The sequence below is a fragment of the Lipotes vexillifer genome, unplaced genomic scaffold (genome assembly GCF_000442215.2).
Source record: "Lipotes vexillifer unplaced genomic scaffold, Lipotes_vexillifer_v1.1 scaffold297, whole genome shotgun sequence".
Classification (NCBI taxonomy): domain Eukaryota; kingdom Metazoa; phylum Chordata; class Mammalia; order Artiodactyla; family Lipotidae; genus Lipotes; species Lipotes vexillifer.
This window is the reverse complement of record NW_006772098.1, coordinates 1,833,276-1,859,908: the sequence shown is the minus strand read 5'-3', so window position 1 is coordinate 1,859,908 and position 26,633 is coordinate 1,833,276. Positions and strand designations below refer to the sequence as shown.

The following is a 26,633-nucleotide window of genomic DNA, read 5'->3' as shown; positions in this document are numbered from 1 at the left end:
ACTCCATGTTCATTAAAGTTTACCTAGAGGTTCTGCTCAACATTATCACTTTGGAACTAGGACTGATATAAATCTTACTATCTGCAACATTCCTAGCCACAGCAGCAAAGGAAAAGAGAGAATGAAGGGAAGCACACACTGGCCCCTAATGCTTCCACACATGACCGATTCATTCTAAACTGACCTAAGGAAATCACATGGCCACATCTAAGTTAAGAAGTCAAGACGGTGACATCAGGAAGATGGCAGAACTGAAAACCCTAGACTCTCCTCCCCATGGAGATAGCAATTCAACAACAATACAAGGACCAATTCTCTTTGTGAGAAATGCAGAGACCAGGTGAGAGGTTCCTGCACAATGGGTCGAAGATGAACCAGCAACACAGAAGCCAGAAGGTAAATGTGTGATGCCCTCTAGCAATAATTCTTCATCCTATCACAGCACCACTAATCAGGAGGAAAATGTCAGCTCCCAGCTTGCCCCTGGGAAGTGAAGAAAAGGACTAAAACATGTGTCCAAAGTTCAGACTTTTTGCGGGGCTACTGTGGGACTGGTTTCTGTCTGGCTTGAATCTCAGCATTGAGAGGAAAGGGCCCAAGGTTGGGAGCTGCTGAGAACAAAGGTGATAATATGAGCTAGTATACACTCAGTGAGTATACACTCAATATGAGCTAGTATACAAGCAGGCAACCCCCACTCCCAATCCCAGCTTCTTCCTGGGGAGGGAAAGAATTGGAACATTCACCCATATTTCAGCTTTTCAGGGGGATGCCTGAGGCCCTAGCTTCTGTATTGCCTGTCTTGATGTACTAATGGGACCCAGAATATTCTAGTTGTTTAGGGACCACTAAGAACAAAGATGACAGTTTAGACTAGCATGCACTCAAAAGTCAAAGCTCCTCTCCCCAGCTCAGAACAATGCATTTGAGAAAACAGTTCCAAGATTCTCCCTGGGGAAGGAAGAAGACTCAAATATATGCCCAATGTTCAGACTTTTCAAAGAACTATGCCAAGGGACTGTTATCTGTCTTGTATCTCTCAGAGCACTGACCAGCCTCCACATACACTACAAGCCTGGGGACTGCTGAAAACAAAACCAACAAACAAACAAGAGTTGGGTGGTATGCTGCTGCTCCACAGGGTCTGCAGAACAGGAGAGAGATACCAGAGGGAGCAAGAGATCATGAACTCCTGTAAAAGAGAGAACCCCTTCTAATTAAGAATTTACATACACAAGTCCAGGGAAGACACATCAACACAACAGGTGTGACAGGTCTCCAGAACCTCTAGCCTGGCTGATTGGAGAAGGTTTTCCTCTGTTATGAATCCAGTCTGTAGAGAGGTGGTAGATTTTTCACATGTGCAGACATTAACACATAGTGTCAAGGAACAAGAAGAAAGAAACATGGTCCAATAAAAGGCTCCAGAAACTTATCTTAAAGAAATGTATGTATATGAATTACCTGACAAAGATTTCAAAATGCCCATCATAAAAACTCTTAACTACCTCAGTAAAATGTTGCAAGAACAAAATGAGTATTTCAACAAAGAGAGAGAAAATATTTTAAAAAACACCACACAAATTTTGGAGCTAAAAAATACAATAACTGAAATTTAAAATTCAGTAGAGGGGTTCAATACGAGATTTGATAAAACAGAAGAAAGAATCAGCAAACTTGAAGACAGGTCATTTGAAATTATCCTATCATAGAAAGAAAAAAGATAAAAATGAAAAAGTAAAGAACTGAAAGGAAAAATAGTACATTATAAAACAAACCAGTATACAGATTACAGAGTCTCAGAAGAAGACAGAAAGGGAAAGAAAGTTTATTTGAAAATAATCGCTTAAAACTCCCCAAATCTGGGAGATAAAATTGATACCCTGTTTGAAGAAACCTAAATGTCTCCAAAAAGGAAACCTAAAGAAGTTCACACCAAGGCACATTATAATCGAAGCATCAGAAGTCTAAAACAAAGAGAGAATTTTGAAATCAGTAAGAGAAAAGTGACTTCTCACATACAAGGAACCCCTACAATACTACCAACAGATTACTCGGCAGAAACCCTGAAGACAACAAAGGAGTGGGATGATATATTAAAAGTGCTGAAAGAAAAAAAATCCTGCCAACTAATAACACTCTATCCAGCAAAACAATTCTTAAAAAGCAAAGCAAAAATAAAGACTTTCCCAGATAAACAAAAGCTTGAGAGCTAATCACCACTATCACCACTGCTCTATAAGGAATACCAGAGAGAGTCATTCAAACTGAAATTAATGGAATCTAAACAGAAACACAAAAGTATACAAAACAGACTATAAAAACATGTTAATAAATACAAAATATAATTTGTGACAACAAGAACATTAAAAGGAGAGTAAAACAGTAGAGTTACTGTGTGAAATTGAAATCAAATTGTTGTCAATATAAAATAGACTATTATAACTATAGAATGCTTTATGTAAGCCCTATAGTAACCACAAAGAAAGTATCTATAAAAGATATGTAGGAAAAAATAAGTAATGAAAATGAAAATTTAAAAAAATCAACAGAACAAAAAGGAAAGAGCAAGAGAGGAAAAGAGAGACAGAAAGCTAAAAAGAGACCCAAATAATTAACAAAATGATCAGAGTAAATCTTTCCCTATCAATAATGACTTTAAATAAAAATACACTCCCCAGTCAAAAGATACCTATTTTTGACACACACACACACACACACACACACACACAGAAAGATACCAATTTTTAAAAATTGAATCAATTTTTTTAAAGACCCATCTATATGCCATCTATAAGAAAATAACTTTATGTTTAAAGACATAAACAGGCTGAAAGTGAAGTAATGAAAAAGATATTCCATAAAAATGCTAACTGAAAGACAAAACTTGTATCAGACAAAATAGACTTTAAAACAAAAACTATCAAAAGATACAAAGAAGGCCATCGTATAACAGTAAAAGGGCCAATTCATCAAGAAGATATAACACTTATAAATATATGTGCACCCAATATCAGAACCTCCAAACATATGAAGCAAACATTGACAACTGATTGGAAAAAGAGAGAGCAACAAAATAACAGTGGATTTCAATACCCATTTTCAATAATGGATAGAACATCCAAACAAAATATCAATAAGAAAACAGAGGAGTGATATCATCAAAATGGCAAAATAAGACTTTTCTATCCTCTTCTCCCCAAAGGACACTAAGTTTTACAATTACCCACAGATGAAAGTGTCTTTGTGGAAGTCTGCGAGTATAGCAGAGAAGTTCTGGCACAGTGTTGGAGCAACTACAACGACAAAAATCCAAGATTTGATGCAATAAAGAGGATAAGAAGACTAGTTTCTCTTTAACCACATCACTCCAAGGAAGCAAAGCTCAGTTCCAAGAGAGACTTTCTTGGCCTATGATTTCTCCCATGGGAGAAAGTGAGAGCATGTGAGTGAGTGACTGGCTTTCCCAGCTATTCAGGATGCTGCCGAAGAGCCCAGCTTCTTTCTTACCCTATCCAGAAAGGTGAGGTTTACTGAAAAACTAGAAGGTAGGGAGGTGTTTGGAGAAGAGCATCCAGGACTCTTGGAGGCATCAAAGGGATGTTAATCCTACTAATCACTTTGTGGAATCATCAGGAAGCCCATCCACAAGCCACTGGGAAAGCCTCACCTGTGGATACCCTCAAGTTGCCGTGGGCACCATCAACACTAAGTGTACCTCACACACACACACACACACCACATGGCTGGATCACTTTGTGTACACTCAGTGGGAGCAAGATTGAGCCTTTGCAGATAGTGAGCATGTTCAGAAAGCTTCCTCAATTCTGCCATATTGGGAGGAAGCACATAAAATTTTATTATTCAGCACCACTCTGGGGAAAGTAAACAAATGGGAGGGTGTCAGCACATAGCCTGGCTTTGTAGGACTGAGAGAAGGAATATAATCTTAAGAATTCCCCCTCCCTAAAAATGTGACAAGAAGTGTGGAGCAGGCACATCCCTAGAAAAAGCCTGAGAAAGCCCCAGAATACCAAGCAGATTGGACATATGAAGGTATGTCTCTCATTAAGCCAATAAGTAAAGACTGAAGGAGGTGCCTGCTTATTCAAATGCAAAGCCAGGAAAGCAAGATGCCAAGGTATATGAAAAATCAAGGAAACATGACGCCATCAAAGAAACAAATAATTCTCTAGTAACCAACCCCAAAGAAATGAATATCTACACTTAGCCTGAAAGATAATTCAAAAAAATGTTTAAGGAATCTCAGTGAGCCACAAGAAAACACAGACAATCCAATAAAATCAGGAAAACAACACATGAACAAAATAAGAAGTTTAACAGAGTGACAGAAAACATAGCAGAGAATCAAACAGAAATTCTGGAGCTGAAGAATACAATTAATGAAATGAAAGTTGTAATAAAGAGCATCAACATCAGAATGGATCAAGCTAAAGAAAAAAAATCTGTGAAGTAGAAGATGGATTGTTTTAAATTATCCAGTAAAAGGAAAACAACAACAACAAAAGAATAAGAAAGAGTGAAGAAAGCCTACCTGAACTATGGTATACCATTAAAAGAATCTATGCATTATTGGAATTTCAGGAGAAGAGTGGGAGAAAGGGTAGAAAGCTTATTTAAAAGTAATGTTTGAGAACTTCCCATCTGGAGAGAGATTTGGACATCCAGGTTCATGAGCTAATAAGTCACCCCAAAATTTCAACCCCAAATGATCATTTCTAAGACATTATCTAAATAATGTCTAAAATCAAACACAAAGAGAGAATTTTAAAGCCAGCAATAGAAAACAAATATTCCTCATATACAAGGGAGTCCTCATAAGGCTATCTGTGGATTTCACAGCAGAAGCCTTGTGGGCCAGAAGACAGTGGGATAATATATTCAAAGTTCTGAAAGAAAAAAAAAACTTGCAACCAAGAATATTTTAACTCATAAAGGTATCTGTCAAAACTGAAGGACAGACTGTCACAAACAAAAGCTGAGGAAGTCAATCATCACTAGACTTGCATTACATTAGAAATGCTAAAAAAAGTTATTCAACGTGAAATGAAAGAATGCTAATTAGTAACACATGAACATATAATACACACTAATAAAGATAGATATATAGGCAAACTCAGAAAACTCTAATACTGTAATATGGTGGTGTGTTAATCACTCAGCTCTAGTATGAAAGCTAAAGGACAAAATTATTAAAAATAAGTATAGTTCTAATGGATACACAATACAAAAAGAGGTAAACTGTTACATCAAAAACATAAAATATTGGGGGGTAGTAGAAGGGTAGCATTTCTATATGTAATCAAAGCTAAGACATTATCAGCTTAAAAAGACTGTTATATCTGCAATGTTTTATGTAAGCCTCATGAAAATGACAAGCAAAATCCTACAGCTGATACATAAAAAATAAAGAAAAGGGAATAAAAGTGTACCACTACAGACAATCATTAATTCACAAAGGGAGACAGCAAGAGAGGAAGAAAAGAACATGGGAAATATAAAATAACCAGAAAACAATAAGACACATTAGCAAGTCCTTGCCTCTCAATAAATATTTTAAATGTAAACGGAATAAATTCACTAATCAAAATGTTCAAAGTGGCTGAGTGGATAAATAAAAAAATAAGATTCAACTACATGCTGCCTCCATGAGACTCACTTCATCTTTAAGGACACATAGGCTCAAAGTGAAAAGATGAAGAAGACATTCTATGCAACATGGACACCAAAAGGGAGCAAGTATAGCTATACTCATATCAGACAAAATAGACTTTAACTCAAAAACTGTAACAAGAGACAAAGAAGGTAATTATATGATGATAAAGGGGTCAATTCATCAAGAAAATAAAACAATAAATATAAATGCTCCCAACATCAGAGCACCTAAACATGTTAAGCAATACTAACAGATCTGAAGGGAAAAAAGAGAAAATAGTTCTGTTGAGGAAGGGGACTTCAACACATCACTTTCAACAATGGATAGATCATCTAGACAGAAAATCAATAAGGAAACATTGAATTTGAACTATACGTTAGACCAACGAGCTCTAACAGACATATACAAAACATTCCACCAATAGCAGCAGCAGAATACACATGCTTTTCAAGAACACACAGAACATTCTCCAGAGTAGATCATATGATAGGTAACAAAACAAATCTTAGCAAATTTAAGAACACTGAAATCACACCAAGTATTTTTTCTGAACCCAATGGTTGCAGAAAAGAAATCAATAACAGGAGAAAAACTGGAAAATTCACAGGTAAGAGCAAATCAAACAATACACTCTCAAATAACCAGTGAGTCAAAGAACAAATGGAGATAAAATAAAAAATTATCTTGAAAAAAAAGAAAAGAAAAACAACATGCCAATATTTATGGGATGCACCAAAAGCAGTTCTAAGAAGAAAGTTTAAAGCAATAAACATCTATATTTAGAAAAAAGATCTCAAACAAACAACCTAACTTTACAACGAAGTACTAGAAAAAGAAGAAAAAAATCCAAGCCCAAAGTTATCAGAAGAAAGGAAATAAATATCAAAGCAGAAATAGAGACTAGAAGAATAATACAAAAATCAATAAAGTAACAGCTGTTTTTTTAAAAAGTTAAACAAAATTGAGAAACCTTTCAACAGAGAAATAATAAAACAAAGACTCAAGTAAATAAAATAAATCAAAGAGGAGAAATTATAATGGACACCACAGAAATAAAAAGGATAAGAATACTATAAAAATTGTACACCACCATTGGATAATCAAGAAGAAACAGATAAATTACAAGAAACATACAGTCTATCAACACTGAATCGTGGAGAAACAGAAAATCTGAACAAACCAATTAATACTAAGGAGACTGAATCAGTAATAAAAACCTCCCATCAAAGAAAAACCCAGGGTTAGATGGTTTACTGGTGAATTCTATGAAACATTTAGAGAAGAATTAATACCAACCCTTCAAAAAGTTTTCCAAAAATTGAAGATGAGAAAACACTCCCTAATTCATTTTATGAGGTCAGCATTACCCTGATACCAAAGCCAGATAAGAATACTACAAGAAAAGTTCTCAACAAATTGAGCATAGAAGGAATGTCCCTCAACATAATAAAGGCTATATGACAAGCCCATATTAACATCATAGAAACCAAACTCAGAAACCAAGAGTAAAATGGTGGTTACCATGGGCTTGTAAGTGGGGGAAATGAGAAGATACTGGCCAAAGGGTACACATTTCCAGGTATAAGATAAATAAGTTCTGAGGAGCTAATGTACAGCCTGGTGACTATAGTTAATGACAGTGTATTACATACTTGAAAGTTATTAAAAGAGTAGATCTTAAATGTTCTTACCACAAAAAATATTTCAGATGATTGATGTGTTAACTAACCTTATTGTGGCAATTATTTTGCAATATATGTGTGTATGATTACCATGTTTTATTCCTTAAACTTACAAAATGTTACATGTCAATTATATCTCAATAAAGCTGGGGGGTGTAAGAGGGTGAAAATAAAGGAAACAGAAGTCTTATATGTTAATCATACCTGAGTAACAAATAAGTTAAAGAAAATCAGTCAAGAAAATAAACAATAGAAAGCCAGTCTGTAAAGAGAAGGAGAGGAAATAGTTTTTTCAAATATGCGGATAGCAACACAGGTATCAAGGAACAACAAGAAACAGGGAAATATGACCCCAAAAAAGGAACAAAAAAAGTCTGGAAAACAACTCTATAAAGTTGTTGAGGATTTCAACACCGCTATAGTCCAACAAATGTACATACATTTCACCCAGCAGCAGAATACACATTATTCTTAAGTGCACACAGAACCATCTCTAGGATAGATTACACGTTAGGTCAAAAACAAGTCTTAACAAATCTAAGAAGACTGAAATCTTCAAGTATATTTTCCTACCACAATGGAATGACACCACAAATTAATAGCAAAGGGAGGTCCCTGGTGGTCCAGTGATTAAGATTCAGTGCTCCCAATGCAGGGGGCCTGAGTTCAATCCCTGGTCAGGGAACTGGATCTTGTAGGCTGCAACTAAGAGCCTGCATGCCGTGATGAAAATCCCACATGCTGCAACGAACATCCTGTGTACCGCAACTAAAAGATCCTGCATGCCGCAACTAAAAAGATCCCACATGCCGCAACGAAGATCTCACACACAGCAACAAAGATCTTGCATGCCACAACTAAGACACAGGGCAGCCAAATAAATAAATAAATATTAAAAAGACAGAAATTAATAGCAAAAAAAATTGGAGAATTCACAAAGACGTGGAATCTAAATACACACTTTTAAACAACCAGTGAATCAAAAACAGCCAAAAGGGAAATTAGAACAAACCCACACATATATGGTTAATTAATTTATGACAAAGGAACCAAGAATATACAATGGGAAAAGGACAGTCTCTTCAATAAATGATGCTGGGAAAACTGGAAAGCCATGTGCAAAAGAACGAAATTGACTACCATCTTACACCATACACAATTAACTCAAAACTTGATGTAAGACCTAAAATGATAAAACTCCTAGAAGAAAACATAGGCAGTAAGCTCCTTGACATTGGTCTTGGAAATGATTTTTGGGGTTTGACAATAAAATCAAAGGCAAAAAAAGCAAATATAAACAAGTAGGACTACATCAAACTGGAATGCTCTGGCAAAGCAAAAATCCAACAACAAAACAAAAGGGCAACCTATCAAATGAGAGAAAATATTTGCAAATCATGTATCTGATAAGGGGTTAATATGTAATATATGTGAAAAACTCATACAACTCAATAGCAAAACAACAAAAACTAATCTGATTAAAAAATGGGCAGAGGATCTGAATAGATATTTTTCCTAAAGATATACAGATGGCCAAAAGGTAAATGAAAAGAGTCTCAACATCACTAATCATTAGAGAAATGCAAATCAAAACCACAACATAATGTACAGCATGATGACTATAATTAAAATACTGTATTGAATATTTGAAAGTTTGCTAAGACAGTAGATCTTTAAAGTCCTCACCACAAGAAAAAATGTTTTGTAACTATGCATGGTGATGGATGTTAACTAGACATACTGTGGTGATCACTTCACAATATACACAAATATCAAATCATTATGTTGTTAAAGACCTAAATGTAAGACTGGATACTATTTATAAAACTCCTAGAGGAAAACATGGGCAGAACACTCTTTGACATAAATTGCATCAATATTTTTCTGGATCTGTCTTCTACAGTAATGGAAATAAAAGCAAAAATAAACAAATGGGACCAAATTAAATTTGAAAGTCTCTGCATAGTAAAGGAAACCATAAACCAAATGAAGACACAACCTACAGGATGGGAGAAAATATTTGCAAACAATGCAAGCAACACAGGATTAATTTCCAAAATATATAAACAGCTCATATAGCTTAATATCAAAAAAACAAACAAGCTAATCAAAAAAGGGCAGAAGACCTAAATAGACATTTCTTCAAAGAAGTTATACAGATGGTCATCACATACAGAAAAAGATATTCAACACTGCTAATTACTAGAGAAATGCAAATCAAAACTACAATGAGGTATCACGTCACATCAGTCAAAGTGGCCATCATCAAAAAGTCTACACATAATAAATGCTGGAGGGGGTGTGGAGAAAAGGGAACCCTCCTACACTGTTGGTGGGAATGTAAACTGGTAAAGCCACTATGGAGAACAGTCTGGAGGACCCTTCAAAAACTATAAATAGAGTTACCATATGATCTAGCAATCACACTCCTGGGCATATATCTGGAAAAGAGAAAAATTCTAATTCAAAAAGATACATGGACCCCAATGTTCACACCAGCACTATTTACAACAGGCAAGACATGGAAGCAACCTAAATGTCCATCGACAGAATGGATAAAGAGGTGGTGTGTATATATGTATACACACACACACACACACACAAAATGGAATATTAGTCATAAAAAAAGAATGAAATAATGCCATTTGTAGCAACATGGATGGACCTACAGATTATGATACTAAGTGAAGTAAGTCAGACAGAGAAAGAGAAATATCATATGATCTCACTTATTTATGTAATCTTTTAAAATGATACAAATGAACTTATTTATAAAACAGAAACAGACCCACAGACATGGAAAACAAACTTATGGTTAACAAAGAGAAAAGGCAGGGAGAGATAAATTTGGAATTTGGGATTAGTAGATACACATTACTATATATAAAATAGATAAAAAAGGGCTAACTGGGCTTCCTTGGTGGCGCAGTGGTTGACAGTCCGCCTGCCGATGCAGGGGACACGGGTTCATGCCCCGGTCCAGGAAGATCCCACATGCCACGGAGCGGCTGGGCCTGTGAGCCATGGCCGCTGAGCCTGCACATCCGGAGCCTGTGCTCCGCAACGGGAGAGGCCACAACAGTGAGAGGCCCGCGTACCGCCAAAAACAAGGGCTAACTGTATAGCACAAGGAACTATGTTCAATATCTTATAATAACCTATAATGGAAAAGAATCTGAAAAAGGATATATGTGTGGGGCTTCCCTGGTGGCGCAGTGGTTGAGAATCTGCCTGCCAATGCAGGGGACATGGGTTCGAGCCCTGATCTGGGAAGATGCCACATGCTGCGAAAAAACTAAGCCCATGTGCCACAACTACTGAACTGTGCTCTAGAGCCTGTGAGCCACAACTACTGAGCTCGCATGCTGCAACTACTGACGCCCACACATCAAGAGCCTGTGCTCCACAATAAGAGAAGCCACCATGATGAGAAACCCGCACACTGCAATGAGAAGCCCGTGCACCGCAATGAAGAGCAGCCCCCACTCACCGCAACTAGAGAAAGCCTGTGCACAGCAATGAAGACCCAACACAGTCAAAAATAAATAAATAAAATAGATTTAAAAAGAAAAGAATATATGTGTATGTGTGTATACACATATACATATATATATATATACACACATATATATATATATATATATCTGAATCACTTTGCTGTACACCAGAAACTAACATACCATTGTAAATCAACTATAATTCAATAAAAAAATTTAAATTAAAAAAATTATGTTGTGGGCTTCCCTGGTGGCGCAGTGGTTAAGAGTCCACCTGCCGATGCAGGGGACACGGGTTAGTGCCCCGGTCTGGGAAGATCCCACATGCCGCTGAGCGGCTGGGCCCGTGAGCCATGGCCACTGAGCCTGCGTGTCCGGAGCCTGTGCTCCGCAATAGGAGAGGCCACAACAGTGATAGGCCCGCGTACCACAACAGTGATAGGCCCGCGTACCGCAAAAAAAAAAAAAAAATTATGTTGTATATTTGAAATTAATGTTATATATTAACCAATTATATTTCAATAAAAAGCCATAAAAAAGAATAAAGTACCTATGAATAAATTTAACCAAGGAGGTCAAATATCTGCACACTGAAAACTATAAGACACTTTTCTCAGATAACCAATCATCACAGGTGAAAGTGTAGAGGCACTCTCAGTTCAAAGCACAAAAGAAGAGTGATACTCCTGCACTCTACATCACAACCATTTAATTTGATTTTGGAAGTTCCGGCCAATGCAATAAGATATGGGTTGGTTATAAAAGCTATACATGTTGGAAAAGAAGAATAAACTTACATTAAAAAAAATATATTATACATCAAACACCCAAAATACTTAGCTAAAATATTACTTATTTATAACACAAATCATCTTTTTTCCTGCTTATACCCTGATGAATTTTTGGTATAATATGATGTTAAGAATTCATAATGCCATATACTGTTATTTGGTTGAAACAAAGCTATCGGAATCCCTTTACAAAAATTTTAGTTAAGATAGACTGAGTAATATGTTAACTCACCAAATTAATTTTTACGTATTGGTCAATATATTTGTATATTATCTCATGACTGTCTAAGAAGTTATTTCTACATTTAGTAATGTTCTCACTTCATTTACTTCTAATACGGGAACACACAATCATTAACATTTTTATCTTACAAAACAGAAAATCTTTTTACCTTGAAATTCTCTTGCTTCTTCGTAAGTTTGTTTTTTAATCTTACTTCGTAAATTCTCTTCTAAAATATCAGCCTTAATTACAAAAGTTAAAATAAGTAATTACAAATTATACATCTTAGAACTCTAATTACCTTCTTTCATATCTATATCATTACAGCAACATTTTACTTTTCATTATTTCCTGAATGTATCAAATTTAAAAATGAGAACAATTAATGGATCTGAGAGACATTTGGGAACACTTAATGGTGTGGAGGGACCCACCAAGCAATATTGCGATTCTTCCTCATAAATAATTCCAAATACATCATGTTGATAATTTTTTATTATGATTCTAGTTTAGATTTATATTTTCACCTGATTCAATCTCTAGAGAAACTCAAATGGCTTTAAAAAATTATTTTTATAAGGCCACTTTAATAACTTAAATGATAAAAAAATTGTGAACATATGTTAAATATGTGCAGCAATTTGATCATTTCCCTTTTTCCCCAAATTTTAAAATAAGAATTTTCTAGGGCTTCCCTGGTGGCGCAGTGGTTGACAGTCCGCCTGCCGATGCAGGGGACACGGGTTCGTGCCCCGGTCCGGGAGGATCCCACATGCCGCGGAGCGGCTGGGCCCGTGGGCCATGGCTGCTGAGCCTGCACATCCGGAGCCTGTGCTCCGCAACAGGAGAGGCCACAACAGTGAGAGGCCCGCGTACCTCAAAAAAAAAAAAAAAAATCCTAAATATAAAACAGGTTGTATCAAAAGGCAAACTTTTTATTCCACTTAAATAAGAAAATATTGATGTTTTTAATTAACATTTATTCAAAATATTGAAGGAGTATAGCAATTAAAATAAGTAGCTTTCAAGTTATTGTACTGTATCTTACCTTTGAGATGTCAGTACCCAGAGTCTTTATTTTAACAACAGGGGGTGAAATGAATGATGCTGTTACTGTTTCATTCCCTTGAAGCAATGTTCCAACAGACTGTGAATCTTGAATTTCTTTGCTCAATAATATTCTTGTAAGTGATTTATCATGGGTCTTTGATGAAAGTAGATGGGATAGATCTTCATCAGTTAAAATTTCATTTGAAGTGTTTAAAAAAGGTGATCCATCTTGAGACTTGAGGATCTGTGAAAGATCTGAAATAGCAGGGCTAGCTCTTTCCTTCTCTGAGCTTTAGAATTACGAAACATCTGCTATTAGATTATATGAACAACATTTATTTGTAACTAAAGAATCATTTTCATAATCTGTAAGAATATTAAATAAGAAATTATAATTGTTCAGTAATAGTAATACAAATGTGAAATTGATGCTAGATAACAGGCTAAGGATAATATATCTCCTGGGTTTTAAAAGATACACAGAGGCTCAGCTTGGCCAAGATGGCAGAGTAGGAACACCCTGAGCTCACCTCCTCTAATGGGCACACTAAAATGACAACTATTTACAGAGCAACTATTGATGAGAAAAACTGGATGATTAGCAGAAAAGATCTACTAAAGATATAAAGAAGGAACCACAACAAGACAGGTCAGAGGGGTGGAATCACAGTACAGTCAAGATCCATAGCCCCAAGTGAGTAACCCAAAATGGGAGGATAATTACAATGGCAGAGGTTATCCCTAAGAAACAGGAGGTCCAAGCCCCACACTGGGCTTCCCAGCCCAGGAGTCCTACACCAAGAAGACAAGCTCCCAGAATATCTAGCTTTGATGGTCAATGGGGCTTACTTTCGGGAAAGTCACAAGGCTATGGGAAATAGAGACTCTACTCTTAAAGGGCACAAACACCATCTCACGTGGTCCAGGAGTCATGGTAGAAGCAATAATTTGAAAGGAGCCTGGGTCAGACCCACCTGCTGATCTTGGAGAGCCTACCAGAAAGTCAGGAGGCAACTGGAGCTCACCATGGGGACACATCAAATGGTGTCAGCCATTTTGGGGAGCTCTTTCTACCACATGGACACTGGTAGAACAAATGTCACTTTGGAATACTCCCTCTAGCTTTTTAGCACTGGGACCCAGCCCCGGCCACCAGTCTGTCAGAACTGGAACCAAGGTTCTCAGGCCAAGCAACTAGCCAGGCAGGGACATACCCACTAGCTGCCTTAAGATACCCTGAGCCCACAGCCACCCTGGGACATAGTCCTATCCACCAGCAGGCAGACACCAGCCCCAGGACCACTGCAGCCTGCAGCCTGCCATGGTAGGACCCAGCCCACCCACCAACAGGCAGACGCCAGCCTTGGGACCCCCTGGGCCCCAGACCCACCCACTAGCAGACGAACATCAGGTATTAGCCACCTCAGGCCCATCAGCCAGCTGCCCGGACAACTGGCCCCACCCACCACCAGACTGAAACAAGCTTCAGGACACCCCAGATCTTACAGCTAGCTATGTCATGAACCAGCCGTGCCCATCAGCAGTCTGACACCACTTCCGGTACCCCTAGGTCCAACAGCCAGAGATACCAGGACCTACCAGTGGCCTACCAGTGGGTCAGAACTAGGCCCAGGAGGTGGATTCACATAATGGTGGGTGGGCACCAGCTCTGGGATCCCTTGAGCCCTGACCCACACCACCAGTGGGCAAATGCCAGCTCAGGATCATCACAACCCTGCAGCCTACCTTATCAGGATTCAGCTGCCCACCAGGAGGCCTGCACCTGTGCTGCAACCCCCTGGTTCCTGGACCTACTCACCAGCAGGCCAGCACCAGCACTGGGATACCATGGGCTCCGCAGCCAGTGGCTCTGGGATCTAACCCAACCTACCAGTGAGTAAACACCAGCTTTGGGACTCCCAAGGACCTACAGCCAGAGACCCAGGACTTATCCAGGATTCAGCTCTGCCCACCAGTGAGCCAGCACTAGCCCTAGGACATCTTGGGCCCCAGTCCTGCCTATCAGGACACTGACACCAGCTCCAGGACCCCAAGACCTGGTGCCATCCACCAAGAGGCCAACACCAGTTACGAGATACTTTGGACCCCTCAGCCAGCCCTGTCAGGAACCAGCCTCACATGGCAGCAGGCTGACACTAGATCTGGGAATACCAGCCCAGCAAACACCCACCCCAGAACACAGCTCTGCCCACCAGTGGGCCAGGACTAGCCCTAAAAACCCCCAGGGTCCCACAGCCAGCTACTTCATGACCCAGCCCTGTCAACCAATGTTTGAGAGCCTCCACACATGGCAAGGCCTGGCAACGAACCAGACCAGGGCCCAGTCACACCTAGGAGACTACTCATGGTAGTCAGCCTGCCCATATAGGGGTCACTCCTAGAACAGACAGCTCTGGTGACCAGAAGGGAGTGTGCTGCTGGGACGCATAGGACATGTCCTACAAAAGGCTCCTTCTCCAAGATACACAGAAAGAAAAACAGAAAACTAGGCAACATGAGGCAACAGAGGAACATGTTCCAAATGAAGGAACAAGATAAAGTCCCAGAAGAAGAACTAAGTTAAATGGAAACAGGCAATCTACCCAACAAAAAGTTCAAGGTAATAATCATGAAAATAATCAAACAACTTGGGAGAAGAATGAACACAGTGAGAAGCTTAACAAAGTTAGAAGATAAAAAGAAGAACCAAACAGAGCTGAAAAATACAATACCTAAAATGAAAAATACACTACAAGGAATCAATAGGAGATTAAATAATACAGAGAAATGGAACAGTGAGCTGAAAAAGGAATAATGAAAAGAAAAAAGAATAAAAAAGAAATTAAGACAGTTTAAAAGACCTCTGAGACAACATCAAGTCTATTAACATTGGCATTAGAGGCATCCCTGAAGGAGAAGAGAGAAAAAGGGGCAGAGGATGTAATTGAAGACATAATAGCTGAAAACTTCCCTAGCCTGGGAAAGGAAATGCACATCAAGGTCCAGGAAGCACAGAGAGTCCCAAACACAATCATCCCAAAGAGGACCACACCAAGACACACTGTAATTAAAATGAGAAAATTTAAGATGAAGAGAGAGTATTAAAAGCAAAGGAAAAGCAACAAGTTAGGTACAAGGCAACTCCTATAAGTCTATCAGCTAACTTTTCAGCAGAAACTCTACAGGCCAGAAGGGAGTGGCATGGTATATTTTAAATGATGAAAGGGAAAACCTACAACAAGAAATGCTCTACCCCACAAGGCTTTCTTTCAGATTTGATGGAGAGAGCAAAAGTTTTACAACCAGGTAAAAGCAAAGAGTTCAGCATCACCAAACTAGCATTATAAGAAATGTTAAGGGAACTTCTCCATGTGAAAAAGGAAAGACAACAACTAGAAACATAAAAAGTACAAAAGGAAAAAGCTCATTGCTAAAGGCAAATATACAGTAAAGGTAGTAAATCAACCACACACAAAGTTAGCAGGAAGGTTAAAAGACAAAAGTAGTAAAATTATCTATATTCACAATAAGCATTTAAGGGATACACAAAACAAAAAGATGTAAAAGATGATGTCAAAAACAGTAATCATGGGGGAAAGAAAGTAAAAATACAGGGTTGTTAAAATTCATTTGAAATTAAGAAATCAGAAATTGAAAATAATCATATATATATTGAGAGATTCCTGTATATAAATCTCATGGTAACCTCAAACCAAAAACCTATTATAGACACACACACAAAAAGAGAAAAGAATCCAAACATGACACTAAAGATTGTCATCAAATCACAAAAGAACAAAAGAAGGGGAAAAAAGACCTACAAAACCAAATCCAAAACAATTAACAAAATGGCAATAAGAACATACTAATCAATAATCACACTAAATATAAACAGAATAAATGCCCCAATCAAAAGACACAGACTGACTGGATACAAAAACTATATATATATATACATATATATATATATGGTGCCTACAAGAGACTCACTTCGGATCTAAGACATACAACAGACTGAAAGTGACGGGATGTAAAAAGGTATTCCATGTAATACCTGTAAAAAGAAAGCTGGGGTAACAATACTTATATCAAAAATAAATAGAGATTATAACAAGAAACAAAGAAGGGCATTAAATAATGATAAAGGGATCAATCCAAGAAGGTAAAACAATTGTAAATATATATGTACCCAACACAGGAGCACCTAAATACATAAGGAAAATATTAATAAACATAAAGACAGAAATTGGCAGTAACACAATAACAGTAGGGGACTTTAACATCCCACTCACATAAATGGACAGATGATCCAGACAGAAAATCAATACGGAAACACTGACTTAGATTACACATTAGACCACCACTACATTAGACCACATGGACTTGTTTCTACTCCCTCATGCTGCAGCATGAGTCCCAATAAAGCCTTGCCTCAATTTCTTGTCTGACCTCATCAATTTCTATTCATTAAAGAGTCCAAGGACCCTGGTCAGCAACAGTATCTCACAGAAAGGAGCCTGTACACTCATCTGGAGCCCAATTTTTTGACTGCTACCCAGGACACCTCTAGTTTGCCAAGTTCTGGGGGGCCAGCAGGGCTTACACTTGCAGTCACATGGGGCTGTACATATTTGCATCCTTTAAAAGCTATTAGCAGAGGGTCTCACTTCAAATCAGCCTGAATCTAGGAATGAGATCTCCCCTCTAAGACACTGGTCTAGGAATACCCTCAATAACTGAGAATTATTACAACTAAAAGAGGCTGCTTGGACAACAACAAAGGTTTGAGAGACAACCCAGACCTAAGGCAGGGTTGAACAACAAGGTCACCTTACACAAGGCCAACCAAACAAAAATAACATTCAGAGATACAAACCACTATGTATAAAATAGATAAGCAACAAGGATACACTGTATAGTACAGGGAAATACAGCCATTGTTTTGTAATAACTTTAAATGGATTATGAGCTATAAAAATACTAAATCACTATGTTGTACATCTGAAACTAATACAATACTGTAAATCAACTATACTTCAATTTTAAATAGACAGAAAAAACATTAATGAAACAGTGATAAGTAACACCTGAGAAAGGGTTCAAAGTAATGGTCATAATAATATGCTCACCAAACTAAGGAGAATGGAACACAGTAGGAACTTCAACAAAGAGAAAGAAAATGTAAGAAAAATACAAGAAAAATCCAAACAGAAGTCATAGAGCGAACATCTCTAATTATTAGAGAAAGGTAATCAAAACTACAATGAGGTACCACCTCACACTGGTCAGAATGGCCATCATTAAAAATATCTACAAATAACAAATTCTGGAGAGGGTGTGGAGAAAAGGGAATCCTCCTACACTGTTGGTGGGAATGCATACTGGTGCAGCCACTATGGAAAACAGTATGGAGGCTCCTCAAAAAACTAAGAATAGAGTTGCCATGTGATCCAGCAATAACACTCCTGGGTGCATATCTGGACAAAATTATAATTCAAAGAGATACATGCACCCCTATGTTCATAGCAGCACTATTCACAATAGCCAAGACACGGAAACAACCTAAATGTCCATCGACAGCTAAATGGATAAAGAAGATGTAGTAAATATATACAATGGAATATTACTCAGCCATAAAAAAGAATGAAATAATGCCATTTGCAACAACATGGATGGACCTAGAGATTATCACACTAAGTCAGAAAGAGAAAGACATACCATATGATATCACTTATATGTGGAATCTAAAATGTGACATAAATGAACTTATCTACAAAACAGAAACAGACTCACAGACACAGAAAACAAACTTATGGTTAGCAGAGGGGAAAGAGGGTAGGGGAGGGATAAATTATACAGAATGGATAAACCACAAGTTCCTAATTTATAGCCCAGGGAACTATATTCAATATCCTGTGATAAAGTATAATGGAAAAGAATATGAAAAAGAATGTATGTGCGTGTGTGTGTGCCTGCGTGTGTGTGTGTATACACACACACGCAGGCACACACACGTATAACTGAATCACTGTGCTGTACAGCAGAAATTAACAAAACATTGTAAATCAACTACAGTAAGTCCCCTACATATGAACCTTCAAACTGCGAACTTTCAAAGATGTGAACATGCGTTTGCATGTCCAATCACGTAAGTTAGTTCACATGTCTGGTGTAAACTGTCATGTGCGTGCATCCTCTACAAGTGGTTGTGCTTTTGTGTACTTTACTGTACAGTACTATATAGAGTACAGTAGTACAGTATCTTTATTTCAAGCCCAGGATGTCTGGAAGCAAGTGTAAAAGCGGTGGTGATGTAGCTGGTACTGCTAAGAAGCACCAAGCGATAATAATGGAAACAAGAGTGAAAATAATTGAGAGAGTGGAGCGACAAGAAGAAGAAGTACTGAAGAACTGAAGAGATTCACAATGCAGGAGATGGCAAGGGGATTTTCTTTATTTGAGGAAGCAATGTTAGTTTTTTGTTTTTTGTTTTTTTTTTGGCAGTATGTGGGCCTCTCACTGCCGCGGCCTCTCCCGCCGCGGAGCACAGGCTCCGGACGCGCAGGCCCAGCGGCCATGGCTCACGGGCCCAGCCGCTCCGCGGCACGCGGGATCCTCCCAGACCGGGGCACGAACCCGCATCCCCCGCATCGGCAGGCGGACTCCCAACCACTGCGCCACCAGGGAAGCCCAACAATGTTAGTTTTTGAGGCATAGGACCTGAGTGTAGAACAGTACACATGAAGGTTGCAGCAGCCATTCAGAATGCAATCCAGAGCTACCATGTCATCTATGACAAGAAAAAAAGAGCTACTAACTAGACATCACTGGAACCTTTTTTCAAGAGGATAGGTAGACTTGAATCCAGCAAGGAACCGGAACCTGTCATCAACGTCAAGCATGAGTGAAAATGCAGCTTGCCCTCCCTCTCCTATTTCTGATCCTTCAGCTCTACCATCTCCCACCTCTACTCCCTCCTCCAGTCTATAACTCTTTTTGCCTGTTCACTCGATGCCAGCTGTTGTACTGTTCTACTGTACTTTTCAAGGCACTGTACTATAAGATTAAAAATGTTTACTTTTTGTGTTTGTTTTTTATGTATTATTTGTATGAAAAGTATTATAAACCTATTACAGTACAGTACTATATAGACAATTGTGTTAGTTGGGTTCGTAGGCTAACTTTCCTGAACTTATGCCAACAAACTGGACTCATGAACATGCTTTTGGAACAGAACTCGTTTGTATGTAAGGGACTTACTGTATACTTCAATAAAATAAATTTAAAAAAATCAAAATTAAAAAATAGAAGCCAGAGAGCTAAAGAATACAATAACTTAACTGAAAAATACACTAGAGGGGTTCAAGAGCAGACTAGATAAAGCAGCAGAAAGGATAAGAAAACTCAGACAGGGCACAGGAACCCACCTAATCAGAGCAGCAAAAATTAAAAAAAATTTTTAAGTGAAGATAGCTTAAGGGACTAACAGGACAACATCAAGTGGACTAACAGTCACATTATAGGATTCCCAGAAGAAGGAGAGAGAAAAAGCAGAAAGCTTTTTTGAGGAAATAATGGGTACAAAACTTCCCTAAGCTGGGGAAAGAAACAGACATCCAGATCCAGGAAGGCCAGAGAATTCAAAACAAATGGGACTCAAAGAGATCCACACCAGGACACGTTATAATTAAAATGTCAAAAGTTAAGGACAAAGAGATAATTTTAAAAACAGCAAGAAAGAAAAAAAAAGCAACGGGGCACCTCCATTAAACAGTCAGCATATGGACTTCCCTGGCAGTCCAGTGGTTAAGACTCCACTCTGTGCTTCCACTGCAGGGGGTACGGGTTCGATCCCTGGTCAGGGAACTAAGATCCCGCATGCTGCATGGTGTGGCCAAAAAATTAAAACAAAAGAAAAAGAAAAAAAAAGGAGTCAGCATATTTTTCAGCAGAAACATCACAGGCCAGAATAGAGTGCTGAAAGAAAAAGATTCCCATCCAGTACTCTACCTGGCAACATCTTTGTTCAGAATTGAAATAGAGATAGTTTTCCAGACAAGCAAAAGCCAAAGGAGCTCATCACCACTAAACAAGACTAACAAGAAATGTTTAGTGACTTCTTTAAGCTAAAAAGAAAGGGTACTAATTAGTAACAAGAAAACATGTGAAAATGTGAATCTCACTGGCAAAGGTAAATATATAGTAAATGTAGTGAATGAATCATTTATAAAGTTAGTGTGAAAGTCAGAAGTCAAAAGCAGTAAAAATAACTGCAACCACAATAATTAGTTAAGAAATACACAAGACAAAAAGATGTAAAATGTGACATCCAAAACATGAAACATGGCAGGGGGAGAGTAAAAATGTAGAGCTTTAGAATGTATTTAAACTGAAGTTGTTATCAACTTAAAATAGACTGTTATAAATATAACTTGTTACAGGAAAGCCTCAAGGTAACCACCATGCAAAAACCTATAGTAGATACACAAAAGATGATAAGACATGAATCTAAGCATACCACTAAAGAAAGCAAACCACAAGGGACGAGAGAAAGAGAAATAAGGCACAGACGGTGAAGGGATGGTAAAAGGACATTCCATGCAAGTGGAAACCAAAAGAAAGCTAGAGTAGCTATACTTCTATCAGACAAAATTTGAAACAGAAACCGTAACAAGAGACAAAGAAGCATATTACATAATGATAAAGGGGTCAACCCAACAAGAGGATGTAATATTATGCATGCAATATAGGAGCAACAAATATATAAACCAACTATTATTTGACCTAAAGGGAAAACTATATAGCAATACAATAATAGTAGGGGACTTTAATACCCCACTTACATCAACAAATAGATCATTCAAACTGAAAATCAATAAGAAGGCATTGTCTTTAAATGACATATTAGATCAGATTAACTTAACAGATATATATAGAACATTCCATTCAAAAGAAACAGGATACAGATTCTTCTCAAGTGCACACAGAACATTATCCAGGATAGATTACATATTAGGCCACAAAACAAGTTTTAACAAATTTAGGATTAGAGTAAAATCATATTAAGTATCTTTTCCAACCACAATATTATGAAAATAGAAATAAATTACAAGAAAACTGGAAAATTTACAAATATGTGAAGATTAAACAACATGCTACTGAACAACCAATGGGTCAAGAAGGAAATCAAAGCCAAAACTAAAACAGTACCTTGAGACAAAAGAAAATGGATATACAACATACTGAAATATAGGGGATGCAATGAAAGCAGTTTTAAGAGAAAAGTTCATAGTAATAAATGCTTAACTCACAAAGAAGAAAAATTTCAAATAAATAACATAAATTTACACTCTGAGGAAAAGAAGAACAAAGCCCAACTTTCAGAGAAGAAAGGAAATAACAAAGATCACATCAGAAATAATGAAATGGAGTCTAAAGAAATGACCAAAAAATAATCAATAAAACCAAGAGCTGGTTCTTAGAAAAGATAAACAAAAATGACAATTAGCTAGACTCACAAAGAAAAAAAGATAAAAGGCTCAAATAAATAAAATCAGAAATAAAAGAGGAAACATGACAACTGATATCACAGAGATACAAAGGATCCAAAGGGACTACTATGACAATTATACACCAAGAGTATGGACAATCAAGAATAAATTCATAAATTCCTACAATATACAACCTTCTAAGACTGAATCATGAAGAAAGAAAAATTGAACAGACTGATTACTACTATTAAGGATAATGAATCCATAATTTTATTTATTATCTCTGGAAATTGGCATTGTTAGGGATATTTATTCTTTCTTTGTTATTTTCTGAATATTTTAAATGTTCTACAGAGAGTGCATGCTGTTACAATAAATACATACAAGTAACAGTATAAAAAAGAAAATAGCCTTGTGGGTTCTTGCTACTAAGTTTAACCTCATATTCAGTACATTTATAAAGCTAATGATCATTTTCCCTGGAACCTATCAGATTTTCCAGTGTTTGTTCACAGTGATTTCTTCAAATCCAGATACTTTTACTGAAAGCAGAGAAATTGTCTACAGTAAAGATGCAGGAATAAAGATACAGACATAGAGGATGGACTTGAGGACACAGGGAGGGGGAAAGGTAAGCTGAGACGAAGTGAGAGAGTGGCATGGACATATATACACTACCAAATGTAAAACAGATAGCTAGTGGGAAGCAGCCGCATAGCATAGGGAGATCAGCTCGGTGCTTTGTGTCCACCTAGAGGGGTGGGATAGGGAGGGTGGGAGGCAGATGCAAGATGGAGGAGATATTGGGATATATGTATGCATATCATTGATTCACTTTGTTATACAGCAGAAACTTAACACACCACTGTAAAGCATTATACTCCAATAAAGATGTTTAAGAAAATAAATAAATAAAACTCCTTACAAACAAAAGTCCAGGACCAGGACACTTCCCTGGTGAATTCCATCAAATATCCACAGAAGGATAAACACCAATCTTTCTCAAACTCGTTCAAAGAATAGAAGAGGAGGAAATACTTCCAAACTCATTTTACAAGACCAGCATTACTCTGATACCAAAACCAGACAAGGTCACCACAAGAGAAGAAAATTACAGACAAACATCCCTTAATAACACAGATGCAAAAATCCTCAACAAAATGTTAGCAAACTGATACAACAATCTGTTAAAGGGATCATACATCACGAGCAAGAGGGATTTCTACCAGGGCTGCAGAAATGGTTCAATATCTACAAATCAATCAATGTGATATACCACATTAACAAAATGAAGAATAAATGTTGTATGATCATCTCAATAGCTGTAAAAGAAAAAAACATTTCACAAAATTCAACATTTATTTATGACAAAAACTCTCAACAAAGTGGGTATAGAGGAAATGTACTCAACAAAAAATAGGCCATGTATAACAAACTCACAGATAATGTAATACTCAAAGATGAAAAGCTGAAAGCAATTCCTTTAAGATCAGGAAGAAGAAAAGGATGCCCACTCCTGCCACTTTTATCAAACATATTATTGGAAGTCCTAGCCACAGCAATTGGGCAAAATAATAATAATAATAATAAAAAGCATCTACATTGGAAAGGAGAAAATAAATCTGTCACTATTTGCAGATGACATGACAGAGAAAACCCTGAAGACTACCAAAAAACTGTTAGAAATATAAAGTTGCAGGATACAAAACTGATTAACAAAAATCTATTGCATTGCTATACAATAAAAATGAACTATCCAAAAGAGAACTTAAGAAAACAATGCCACTTACAATTGCATCAAAAAGAATAAAATAGCTAGGAATAAATTTAACAAAGGAGGTGAAAGACCTGTACACTGAAAACTATATGTCCTTGATGGCACAAGACACAAATAAGTGGAAAGATATCCCATGCTCATGGATTGGAAGAATTAATATTGTTAAAATGTCCATAATACTGAAAACAATCATCAGGTTTGAGGCATTCCTTATCAAATTTCGAATGGCATATTCACAGAAATAGAACAAACAATCCTGAAATTTGTATGGAACCACAAAAGACCCTGAATACTCAAAGCAATCTTGAGAAAGAAGAACAAAGCTGGAGGCATCATGTACCCTGACTTCAAACAATATTACAAAGCTATGGAAATCAAAACAGTATGATATGGGGGGAAAAACAGACATCGATCAATGGAACAGAGTAGAGAGCCCAGAAATAAACCCACGCATATATGGTCAATCAACTTATGATGAAGGAGCCAAGAATATACAACGGAGAAAGGACAGTCTCTTTGATAAATGGTGCTGGGAAACTGGAAAACCACATGCAAAGAATGAAACTGGACCACTTTCTTACACCATACAAAAAATTAACTCCAAACGAATTAAAGACTTGAATGTAAGATATGAAATTATAAAACTTCTAAAAGAAACATAGACGATAAGTTCCTTGACATAGGTCTTATTGAATTTGGGGGGTTTGACACCAAAAGCAAGGCATCAAAAGCAAAAATAAACAAGTGGAACTACATCAAACTAAAAAGCTTCTGCAGAGCAAAGGAAACTATCAACATAATGAAATGGCAACCTACTAAATGGGAGAAAATATTTGAAAATCATATATCTAATAAAGGGTTAATATCCAAAATACATAAAGAACTCATAAAACTCAATTGCAAAAAAAAATAGTATCAATCTGAGGAAAAAATGAGCAGATGATCTGAATAGACATTTTTCCAAAGAAGACATACATATGGCCAATAGGTACATGAAAAGATGCTCAAAATCACTAATCAACAGGGAAATGCAAATCCAAACCACAATGAGACATCACCTCACACCTGTCAGAATTGCTATTGGCATAAAGACAAGAAATAACAAAGTGATGGTGAGAATAGGTAAAAGGAAACCCTTGTGCACTGTTGGTGGGAATGTAAACTGGTGCAGCCACTATGGAAAAGAGTATGGAGGTTCCTCAGAAAAACTAAAAATACAACTACCAGATGATCCAGGAAATATCCACTTCTGGATATTTTTCCAAAGTAAATGACAACACTAACTGGAGAAGACATATGCAGTCCCATGTTTACTGCAGCATTATTTACATTAGCCAAGGTATGGGAACAGCCTATGTGTCCACTGTTGGGTGAACGGATAAAGAAAATATTATATATATATATATATATATATACACACACACATATACATACACACACACACACACATACATAAGTGCATGCACGCATGCACACACACACACACATATATATATACACACACATAAGTGCATGCACGCATGCACACGCACACACACACACACACACAGTAAAATATTATTCAGCCATGAAAAACAATGAAACCTTGCCATTTGTGACATGGATGGACCTTGAGAGGATTATGCTAAGTCAAATAAGTCAGACAGGGAAAGACAAATACCATATGATCTCACTTACATGTGGAATCTAACACAAAATAAAACAAAAACTAAGCACACAGATACAGAGAACAGATTGGTAGTTGCCCGAGGCAGGAACTGGGGGTGTGGGGGGGTGGCTGGGCAAAATGGGTGAAGGGAGTCAAAAGGTACAAACTTCCACTTATAAAATAAACAAGTCTAGGGGATGTAATGTACAGCACAGTGATGACAGTTAATAATACTACACTGCATATGTGAAAGTTGCTAACAGAGTAAATGTTAAAAGTTCTCATTACAAGAAAAAAAGTTCTATAATTATGTATAGTGATAGATGTTACCTAGACTTGTGGTGATCGAGTTACAATATATGTAAATACTAAATCATCATATTGTATACCTGAAAATAATATAATGTATGTCAATTATACCTCAATAAAAAATTTTTAAAGATAAAACATTATTTTATATCTGACAACTCTGTATTGGATCAACTGTCCTGAACAAAAAAGGAAATATCTGGATTACCAAAAACCCACAAAAATCAATACACAGTTAATTTATAGATTCAAATTCCAGATAATAATGAACTGATATAACCAAAAAGCAAAAGGCAAAATTCCAAGCAAAAGATAGTGCATAGAAAAAATTTTAAAATAATATACAGGGCTTCCCTGGTGGCGCAGTGGTTGAGAGTCCACCTGCCGATGCAGGGGACATGGGTTCGTGCCCCGGTCCGGGAAGATCCCACATGCCGCGGAGCGGCTAGGCCCATGAGCCATGGCTGCTTATATATATATATATATAT

At 37.3% G+C, this 26,633-nt stretch overlaps 1 protein-coding gene across 1 annotated transcript in view; it reads right to left on the bottom strand.

Annotated features, from left to right (window-relative positions):
- The window catches only part of CCDC7 (coiled-coil domain containing 7), a 150,102-nt gene that overhangs the window by 21,225 nt on the left and 102,244 nt on the right, over positions 1–26,633 (bottom strand). The window contains exon 16 of the mRNA XM_007447300.1: positions 12,040–12,112. Within this exon, the coding sequence (XP_007447362.1) occupies positions 12,040–12,112 (73 nt within the window). The remainder of the gene's footprint in view (positions 1–12,039; positions 12,113–26,633) is intronic.